The following is an 11,423-nucleotide window of genomic DNA, read 5'->3' as shown; positions in this document are numbered from 1 at the left end:
GAAGAAAATGATGGGAAACATTTTAGGTCTATTAAATGAAGAAAAATGAAAAAATAAGTGTTATAATTAAACTGTAATCTAAAAGATAATGAATAAATCTAAAAGATAATGAATTGTTGTATTTTTTGGTGTTTTTAAATCTTTTTATTTTAATATTTATTTTTTAGTTGTAGTTGGACACAATACCTTTATATTATTTATTTATTTTTATGTGGTGCTGAGGATCAGACCCAGGGCCTTACACATGGTAGGTGAGTGCTCTACCGCTGAACCATAGCCCCAGCCCTGTTGTTGTTTTTTGAAGTTAGAAATTGGTCTATTTTTTATCAGTCCCCTTCTGGTAACATCATAATGGAACCAGATATTGAATTGGACCACTGAGTTTAATTTCATTCTATAGCTACTCAACAGTATCCTTATATCTTGAACACTGAGTTATAGATTTTACGTAAGGGGAGAAAGCTATTGTGAATGTATCATGGTTTTCATCCCTCTTAGCAAAAAAAACCCTACATTCATTACACATTTTTTTTTTTTTACTGACCTCTACCATGCCAGGCCCTCTTTCATTAGCACTAGCAGTATGCAAATGTTTCATGGATTTATAATAGATTCATGTTTTCTTTCCATATAGGTGGTAACGTCTGATTTCATACATTTGAATTTAGTTTTATATACCCTTTAATTCATAATAATTTGGGATTCACAACAAAGCACTTAAATATTTTTAGTAGTATAAATTAGTATTTATACTCAATTTGTAATGAAAAATAGAAATGATACTATTTATATATGAAGAATTTATTTATATGAAGAATTTATTTATTTTTAAAGCATTTGTTTAGTTATATATGGGCACAATATATTTATTTTGTTTATTTATTTTTATATGGTGCTGAGGATTGAACCCAGGGTCTCACACGTGCTAGGCAAGCGCTCTACCGCTAAGCCACTACCCAGCCCCTGGAGAATATATTTAAAGTTGTACCAAAGAAAACTGCACATTTTAATTTCTTCATGACTGATTTAAAGTATGTGCTGTTGGGGCTAGGATTATGGCTCAGCAGTAGAGCGTTCACCTTGCATATGCAAGGCCCTGGGTTCAATCCTCAGCACCACATAAAAATAAATAAATAAAATTATTTCTAAAATAAATAAAGTTCATGCTTTAGGCCAGGTACAATGGTACTAGCCTATAATCTCAGCAACTCAGGAAGATCACAAGTTTGAGGTCATTCTCACCAATTTAGTGAGATGCTGCTCTCCAGTGCCCCTGGGTTCTCTCCTCAATATGGTACATACATTCATATATGCTTTACATACGAGATTTGTTAAGACTGAAAATGACAACATTTTAACTATCTCTGTCTTCAGGTTGCACATGTTGTGTGAGTTGGAGCATAGCATCAAACCACTTTTTCAACAGTCTTTAGGTGACAGTTCTCAAGAAGATTCCCTAAACTGGGTAGCTCGACTAGAAATGACTCAGAATTCCTACAGAGCCAAGGAGCCCATCCTGGCCCTCCGGAGGGCTTTATTAAGCCTCAACAAAAGGTCTTTCACATTGTTTTTTTTTTTTTTTTTCCTTTTCAGTTATCTTTAATTTAGTATTATTTTGGGATATTATTTGGGAATATTTTTATTTTCTGAATTCTGGGTTAATCTTTTCAGTGCTTAAGACTACACTGTGTATTTGAAACAAACTTAGAACTTAAGAATCAATTTTATATGCTATTTATCTGTTAATTACTGTTAGGAAATATCTTGGAAAGTTTCCAATGTAAGCCAAGAATAAAGTCTTCATAAGAGAGAAAAACAGAAAATTACAATCAGGGTTTTTCCCTAAACAAATTTATCATTGATCCCTTTGAAATAGTATATTGAGAAGGTTCTGTGTTGGGAAGAGATACTTTAATTAAGTTATTGAATACACTCACAAATGTTCTTTGTCCCATGTTTTATCATATTCCTTTAGACCAGATTACAATGAAATGGTTGGAGAGTGTTGGCTACAGAGCGCTAGAGTAGCTAGAAAGGCTGGCCACCACCAGACTGCCTACAATGCCCTCCTTAATGCAGGGGAATCTCGACTCGCCGAACTGTGTGTGGAAAGGGCAAAGTGGCTGTGGTCCAAGGTAATGGCCAAGGTTATGTCATCAGATATATGTTCTGTTGGGAATTATGTACTTCCTACAAAAGCTCAACTGTGGAAGATTCCTAATCTAAATTAGAACCACCTTTTTCTGTCATTTCTTATCATTATTTGTTTACAAGAGTCTGGGAATGACATTTTCTTCTATCCAACAGTCTTCAGATCTTCCCATTTCAAGCCTGAACGTTAGTTCTTTCTGTTTTCATCTGTCCTACAATTTCCTGGGGAGAATAACGAGTTCTTACTTTATTTTTATCTTCTGAATGTACATAGGGTATGTTAATAGACAATCAATAAATATGTGTTAAGTGAACTAACACTGTTCTGTATGGCCCTCCCCATGTTACTATCAAAATTCACTTCCATTCCAGCATGTCAGAAAGGGCCTAGTATCAGAACTCATGTCCCTAGAGATCCCCAGGTTAAAGCAGTAGCAATAGGAAAGGAGGTTTTATGCTTGTCACTAGTCTAGAATTGATAGCATTTTCTGAAATTAATACCTGGCAAATGTAGTTGATACCATTTGACATTGTACCAACTTTGTGGTAGCTGAAAAATGAATGGGGAGGACATGTTTCTTACATTGGTGAGAGAAGTAACAATTCATCCTGGTTCATTGATATCTGATCATTTTATAAGCTTGTGCTAGTTTGTATATTGCTTAAATTCATTATTGTTCAAAATGCAATTCATTCTCTTAATAGTTACATTTCTCTTCCCATGTTTCCTATTTTTCTGAACAAGACACCATCCTCTCATATAAAACAAGTTTCACCTTCATCTTTTTTTTAAATTTTTTTTTTGTAGTTGTAGATGGACAGCATGCCTTTATTTTATTTGTTTATTTTTATGTGGTGCTGGGGATCAAACCCAGTTCTTCACACATGCTGGACAAACACTCTGCCACTGAGCTGTAGCCCTAGCCCTCACCCTCACTTTTTACATCCAGTTGAAGAGTAATTCTTTGTTCTTCAACCTTAGGAATATTTGAGTACTCTCCTTCTTATTTGTTTTCACGGCTTTGATCCATGCCCTTAATATTTCCAGCCTTTCATAACATTAACAACCTTTTTTAGGATCTCACAGTTCCTCCATGTATATTACCGCTGTCTGTGGTCTTTCCAAAGTACACATTGAAATTTATTGCTTCTTCAAAAAGATTAAACTCTTCAAAATATGCTTCATACCTTTAGGATTAAATCTAACAAGTACACAACGCCCTTTCCAATCAAGTACCACCCAACCTTTTAAGCTATGTTTGTCACTCTCTCACAAATGCTTTATGCTTCAGTTAAAATCAGCCTACAGCTGCCTCTCAACTTATAGGTTTATTGGGCTGTATCCTATCATAAGTTGAAAATAAGTGCATTTATACCTAACCTACCTGATATAATAGTTTGGCAGCACAATATTACAGTAGTCACCCTCTTATCCTTTGCTTTGTTTTCCATGGTTTTATTTACCTGAGGTTTTAATTACCCATACCCAACCTTTGACTGAAAATATTAAATAGAAAATTCTAGAAATGAATAATTCATAAGTTTTAAATAACTATACTTCAGTATATTATAATTATTCTCCTTTATTGTTATTCTCTTATTAATACTTATTTATGTATTTAAATAACTTTTTGCACTATCTATTGTAATTTTTCTCCATTATTATCAGTTATTATTATTCTCTTATTATATCTTATTTATAAATTAAGCTTTTATCACAGCTATGTGTGAATAGGAAAAGACACAATATATGTATATAGGTTTTGTACTATCCTCAGCTTCAGGCATGCACTGGGAATTTTAGAACATATTGCCTACAAATAAGGGGGGCTACTGTATACTATAGAGTATCAGTTATTTTATCTTCATGATCATGTGCTTATTGGAAGCTGTGGCTCATCACCACTGCCCAACATCATAGTATCATATCTCCAGATTGAGAACAGATTCAAGTTCAAAGTATGGTTTCTACTGAACATGTGTGACATTTACACTGTTGTATGATCAGAAAAATTTAAGTGAAAACCGTAAGTCAGGGACTATCTGTATCTTGTTTTTCTCCCAATTAAAATCATTGTTTCTTCTTAGGATGTCCTTCACTAAATCCTTTGCCAGGAAAATTTTCACAGATTATTTAAAATCTAATTCAGATCTCCTCCTCCCCCACATTGATAACCTTTCCTGATTACTTCTGTCCTTTATTTTCATGTATCTTCAGTTAGATTTAGGGAATTCCCCTGTCTTTTCTAATACTCATGTGTAGTCTGATGTTATAGTACTTAATATAATGTTTGATTATTTTACATATATATGTAGTCTGTTTCTTCACTTGAGTATGATTTTTTTTCCTCCAGTACTGGGGATTAAACCCAGGGCCTTGCACATACATCTAAGAACTCCCCTCCTCTACCAGGGATTAAACCCAGGGATGCTTAACCATGAAGCCATATCTGTAGCCCTCTTTTATTTATTTATTTTTTATTTTGAGATATAGTCTAACTAAGTTGCTCGAGGCCTTGCTAAGCTGCTGAGGCTTATTATTGACTGAAAATATTAAATAGAAAATTCTAGAAATGAATAATTCATAAATTAAATTTAGGATTGAATTTAGAATTCTCCTCCCGCAGCTTGCTTAGCTGCTGGGATTACAGGAATACTCCCCAGTGTCCTGCTACATCTACCAACTTTTTTAATCTAGTGATTTGAGTTTATTTATGATCATTATTCTAAATCATCTATATATATTTTCATTTCCCTCCACTTTAATTATAAAATGAATGAGTAAATTAATGAATATGAATTCTGCATGAAATGAATCAGTGTTCCCTTTTTTAGAATTTTTCTTTAATAAGAGGGAAATGAGCAATAAATATAAAATTACAAATGGATTTATGTCCCAGTATATTTAATGAACCTTAAAGGCAAAAAATAGTAATATGTTCTTAAATTTAAAGGTTTGTTATTGTCTTTTTATTTTAGGGCGATGTTCACCAGGCACTTATTGTTCTTCAAAAGGGTGTTGAATTATGTTTTCCTGAAAGTAAAACCCCAACTGAGAGTAAGAACATGTTAATTCATGGTCGAGCTACACTACTAGTGGGTCGTTTCATGGAAGAAACTGCTAACTTTGAAAGCAATGCAATTATGAAAAAATATAAGGCAAGTATATGTATAATGTAATTTCATTTAGAAACAGTTTTTAAACTGGATAAAATGATTTTTCAGATCCACATACACATGTGTAAAAAATAGGAAACTGACTTTTTAATGAGTATATATATCATTGGTATGTGAAGTTATCACAAAATAAATATATTCATGAAACCACCTAGTTTAGAAATTTTCACAAAATAAACACACTCATGAAACCACCTGCCAGGTCAAGAAGTAGGCCTGGCAACACTCCACAACCCCTTCTTTTGACCCCACTCATCATATCTTCATTCACCTTCCCAAAGTTAACTGCATCCTAGCCTGAAAATTTTGAAAATCCAATGTATAACTTCCTTACTAGTTATTAATTTTTACAACCCAAGGTTCAATTAAAAAATTGCAATGGAAATTTTAAAATACTTTGAATTAAATGATAATAGAATTATGACATCAAAACCTGTAAGATACTTCTATAAGCATGCTTAAAAGGAATTTAAAAATGTACTTGCATGTATTAAAAGAAGGTAAAGGTTCAAAAATAATGAACTAAGTATTTAGGTCAGAGAAATTAGAAATGGACTAAAAGGGGGGAATTACGAAGAAAACAAAAAAAGGAAAAAAGAAAAAAAATAAAGTGAAGGCATACTTTATAAACTTAGGTGGAAAGATTTTGGAAGACCCAGGGTTCAATCCCCAGCACCAAAATAAAACAAAACAAAAGAAGAAAGAAAGAAAAAGCATGAATTTTGACTTTTGAATTGTATAGTTTGTATGTTATATCTCAATAGAGAAGTTATTCTTTTGTAATTACCCAAATGAATTCTTTATATAAAAATGTATCATTGCGGGCTGAGGATGTGGCTCAAGCGGTAGCGCGCTTGCCTGGCATGTGGGCGGCCCAGGTTCGATCCTCAGCACCACATACCAACAAAGATGTTGTGTCCGCCGAGAACTAAAAAAATAAATGTTAATAAATTCTCTCTCTCTCTCTCTCTCTTAAAAAAAAAATGTATCATTGCTATAGGAATGTAAAAAATCAGTACATACCTATTAAGTGACCTAGCAATTCCTAGGTATTTATCTCAGAGAATTAAAATGAAGTTGACAGCAAATTTGATATTGCAAAAGTAAATATTAGAGACATGGGAACAGAAACTTAAAAATCAATCATAGATAGGAAAAAGAGACTGAAAAAAGATAAAAATTAAAAACAAACCGCAGAACCTTAGTACCTTAGTATATGTAATAAATTTTATGAGATTAAAGTTTTAGAAGTAGAGGGGAGAGAATTAGAGGATAGAACAAGTAAATAAATGTGAAAATAAATAAAAACAGGACTGGGATGTTTCTCAGCAGTGGAGCACTTGTCAATGCATGAGGCCCCCAGTTGGATTCCCAGCAGAGCAAAAGCAAAAAACAAACACGAGGCGGCTAGGGCTGGGCTCAGTGGTAGCACCCTTGTCTGGTATGTGTGAGGCACTGGGTTCGATTTCCAGCACCACGTATTTTTTTTTTTAATCCTTTTTTTTTTTTTTAGAGAGAGAGAATTTCAATATTTATTTTTCAATTTTCAGCGGACACAACATCTTTGTTTGTATGTGGTGCTGAGGATCGAACCTGGGCCGCACGCATGCCAGGCGAGTGCACTACGGCTTAAGCCACATCCCCAGCTCCCAGCACCACATATAAATAAAAAAATTAAGATCTATCAAAAACTAAAAAATATTTTAAACAAACAAACAAGAGAACCACAAATAACTGATTTCTGGAATTAATAAAGACCATCACTATTACTATTACAGAGCTTTCTAAAATTTTAATAAAAGAATGTGGACATCACTAATACATTTGAAAATTTCTAAATGATAAATTCTTAGGGGGGACAAAATAGAACTTACCAAATTGACATAGGAGAAATAGAAAATCTCAGTAGTTCTCTAACTGCTAAAGTAAATTAAACAACTTACCACAAATGTAACTACAGAATTAATTGTCTTCACTTTTTAATTGTCCCAGATATTTTAAAAGAAATAATAGATTTATTTTTCCCCAAAATTTTTTCATAGAGAATAGGGAAAGATGAAACATTTACCAGGTAGTTTTAGGAATTCAGAATAGTCTTGATACCAGAACCAAACAAAAACATTCCACGGAAAGAAAATTATAATCCACTTAGAGAAATAGATTCAACAGTCCTAAACAAAGTATTTTGTTAAGTTTATTGTAGGAGTACAGAGTAGGTGATCAAATGAAAGTCAATCAGTGTAATTTACCATATTAACAAAATTAAGGAGATAAGTCATAATCATTTCAGTAGATGCAGAATATATTTGATATTTTATTATTTTTCATAATTTAAAATTCTTAGCAAATTAGGAATAGAACATCATTTATTAAGGTGGAAGGTATTTCCAGAAAGTGTACAACATCTTACTCTACAGTAAAATGTTAATAGCCTTCATTTTAAGATGGAGAATAATATAAGATGCCTACTATTTCCAATTCTGTTAAACACTTGAGAGTATGGCCAGTGTAATAGTGAAGAAAAGGAAATAAAGAATCAGGGAAAAAATTAAACATTTTTTAATTTGAAATGATATTACTTAGTTGAAAAGATTATTGATAAATTATTAGAAATATCAAGTGAGTTTAAGAAGTTTGCTTGATATAATGGCATATAAAAAATTCAGTTTTTTTTTTTTGTCAGCAAGAAAATAATTTAAAACGTACCATTTGCAAGTATCTTGTGTTTGAACAGCTGGAAATCTTATGTGAGAAAAACATAATCGTTCTACTTTAAGTTACTTCAAAGCAGTTTATATTCTTAAACTGAAAAACTAAAATTATAAATGTCTAGATTAAGAAAATAAAATGAAATATTTAAAACCTTAGGTTAGACAAATGTTTCTTTGATCACAAAAAAATTAGCCTTAAAAGAAAAACTAGTAAATTGAATTGCCATCAAAGTTAAAACCTACTACAAAAGGCATAATTCTAGAAAATGAAAACATAACCCATAGACTGGAAGGAAATAATGTATTTCCTGTAAGGACAGAGGACTTATATCTAAATTATAAAGAACCTGAAATTTAATAAGACAAACAACTAAATTTAATGATCTACCAAGTCTTGAATAAACACTTTCTAAACAGTATATACAGATAACTAAAATGTACATAAAAACAGATTTAATCAGGAAGATGCAAATTAAAGCCACAATGAGATAACCAGTTCACCACATCAGAATGGCTAAAGTTGAAAAGTCTAGCAGTACTTATTATTCCAATAACTGGATCTCTCATCATTGCTGGTGGGAATATGAAAAGATAATATAAACCTGCCACATGACCTAGCTAATCCATTATTAGGTGTTTACCCAAGAGAAATAGTTATATGTCCATCAAAAGATTTATCAGAACTTGACTTTAGGGAAAGAAATAGCCACTGTCACCTGGAGCCCAACTGGGAGTAAACCATAGGGTATAAAAACCTTAACCTCACCATCCTCCTGTTCCAACTTCCCATTGTCTGAACCTCACAGGATGCTTGAGGCCACACAGACCCATTGATGTAAGTCATCAGTGTCAATCTTGTTGGACCCTGAGCAGGGTGGAAAAGGCTCAAGGGTGGCAAGTATAACTGTAGATTATTGTCAAACTGAGAATAACCTGCATACATATCAAGACTTATTGAAGGTAGAGTAATTAAAATGGTAGTATATTCATATGAGGTTAGACACATAAAACCCAGTAGAACAGAAGAGAGAGCACAGACAGCTTCCAGATTGTATTGTAGGATGGTAAAGGATAGTCTTCAGTAAATCGGAGTTATATCATTTGGATATCTTACAGGGGGGGAAAAAAAAGGCAAACAATTCCTTTATACCATAAACAAAAACTAACTTCAAATGCTGGGCCTTGTGTATGCTAGGCAGGGACTCTACCACTGAGCTACCCAGGCCTAGAGACCTCTAAATAGACCAAAACCATAACAATAAATTAAACAATAATTTCTGTTCATCAGAAAATACAGTTTTATTTTATTTTTTTAGTTTTTCAATTTTTTAATTTAGTTTGTGGTACTTTCATTTAATTTAGTATTAATTACGTTATTAACACGTATCTATGGTACAGATTAGTAGGTTTCACTGTGACATTTCCATACATATATACATTGTCCTTTTTTGGGATACTTAGCAGGGATTGTACCCAGGGGCACTTGACCATTGCTACCCCAGTCCTAGTTTACTTTTTTCAATTTTGAAACAGGGTCTTGCTAGGTTGCTGAGTCTGGCCTTAAAATTGCGATGCTCTTGCCTCAGTCTCTAAGTTGCTAGAATTACAGGCAAGTTCCACCATTCTCAGTGATATTTCATGCCTTGTTTATATCCACCCTCTGTTACTTCCCTTTCTTCCCCTCCCTTCTCTCTTCTGCTCTCCACAATTTTCTTCCCTTTCCCTAATAATCTCTCTCTTACTTCCAAGTAATTTTTATTTTTGTTTCCTCTCATAAGAGAAAACATGCAATATTTGTTTTTCTGTGTCTGGCTTAAGAAAACACCATTTTAAATTAGGGGCAAGCCACAGGTTAGAAGATATTTATAACATTTATAAATGATAAGGGGTTCATATCCAGAATATAATAAAACCCAGCATGTCCTCATGGGGCATGTAAAAGAATGTTTATAATGTCATTTTTTCTAGGTTTTTTAGTGAAAGTAACCCTAAGGTCAGTTATAGAATGGATAAATTAGCATAATTTATAATGGAATATTATATAGCTAGCTGAAGTTACAGGTAACAATTTCATGTAGGTGTGGGCCTCATACCAAGTGTGACTAGAATCCTTAAACCTATTCACACTTACTTCCCAGCAGTGTGACGTTTTCTTAGGTATCTTTTGTTCTCTTTTATAGGATGTCACCTTGTTCCTCCCGGAGTGGGAGGATGGACATTTCTACCTTGCCAAGTATTATGACAAATTGATGCCCATGGTAACAGACAACAAAATGGAAAAGCAAGGTGATCTTATCCGGTATATAGTCCTTCATTTTGGAAGGTAAGTGTAAGAACTGCATATTTACCTATATATGTCAGAATAATTATTAACACATATCTTAGCATATTCAGAATGTTTTCTGCTTTACCATTGATTCAGTCTATAACCTTTGGTGAGGTTTAAATTTTTTCCTTATACTTTTTTATTATTATTACTTTTTCTTTTTTTGGTACTACGAATTGAACCCCCGGGCGCTTAATCATTGAGCCAGTCTCTCACCCATTTTTTATTTAAAATTTTTTTTTTAGTTGTAAATGGACACAATACCTTTATTTTATTTATTTCTATTTTTATGTGATGCTGAGGATCTAACCCAGTGCCTCACACATGCTAGGCAAGTGCTCTACCACTGAGCCACAACCCCAGCCCCTATATTTTTTTATTTGAGACAGAGGTCTTGCTGAGTTGCTTAGGGCCTTGCTAACTTGCTAAAGCTGGTTTTGAACTTGTTATCTTCCTGCCTCTGCCTCCCAAGCTGCAGGGAGCTGTGCCCAGCTCCTTATACTTTTAAAAACTTTCTTAGTGGAAAAATTAATACATGCATACATTTTTTTTTTTTTTAATTTCAGCCAGGCTTGGTGGTATACACCTGTAATATCAGTGACTAAGGAGGGATCACAAGTTCCAGGCCAGCCTCGGCAATTTAGCAAAACCCCATCTCAAAAAAAAAAATTAAAGGCTTTGTTCAGTGCCAGAGCTCCTCTGGATTCAATTCCCAGTACCAGAAAAGTAAAGCAGAGAAGAGGGAAGGGGAGGATAGATAATGGAAGAGTGTTCAGAGGTGAATTGATTAGATTATGAGAGCTGTGACCTAATCAGTGGATTAATCCATCTGGAAGATTAATAATTTTAATGGATTATTGAGTGATCACAGTTGGAGTATGGCTGGAGGAAGTCAGTCATTATGGGCATGCCCTTGGGGAATATTTTATCTATGGCTCCTTGCACATATATAAAATCCAAAGCCTAATTTTATTAATTAATCATTATTCATACATTATTAAAAATAAATTACTAACACCTTATTAATTTATTTGCTAAGTATTAGTGTTTGCCCTTAA

General features: G+C 33.3%; 1 protein-coding gene across 7 annotated transcripts in view; it reads left to right on the top strand.

The window, feature by feature from the left end:
• Positions 1 to 11,423, top strand: part of Atr (ATR checkpoint kinase) — a 104,520-nt gene that overhangs the window by 64,430 nt on the left and 28,667 nt on the right. For all 7 annotated transcript variants that reach the window (XR_005726716.2, XM_078043444.1, XM_005328040.5 and 4 more), the window contains 4 exons: positions 1,375 to 1,554; positions 1,976 to 2,135; positions 5,131 to 5,310; positions 10,220 to 10,362. Coding sequence is in view for 6 of the 7 variants with exons in the window: in XM_078043444.1 (XP_077899570.1) it covers positions 1,375 to 1,554; positions 1,976 to 2,135; positions 5,131 to 5,310; positions 10,220 to 10,362 (663 nt within the window). In the remaining variant the exon portion in view is untranslated. The remainder of the gene's footprint in view (positions 1 to 1,374; positions 1,555 to 1,975; positions 2,136 to 5,130; positions 5,311 to 10,219; positions 10,363 to 11,423) is intronic.

Source organism: Ictidomys tridecemlineatus, chromosome 3, assembly GCF_052094955.1.
Source record: "Ictidomys tridecemlineatus isolate mIctTri1 chromosome 3, mIctTri1.hap1, whole genome shotgun sequence".
NCBI lineage: Eukaryota > Metazoa > Chordata > Mammalia > Rodentia > Sciuridae > Ictidomys > Ictidomys tridecemlineatus.
Note: the sequence above shows the minus strand (reverse complement) of the source record. Positions and strands in the feature narration are given on the sequence as shown.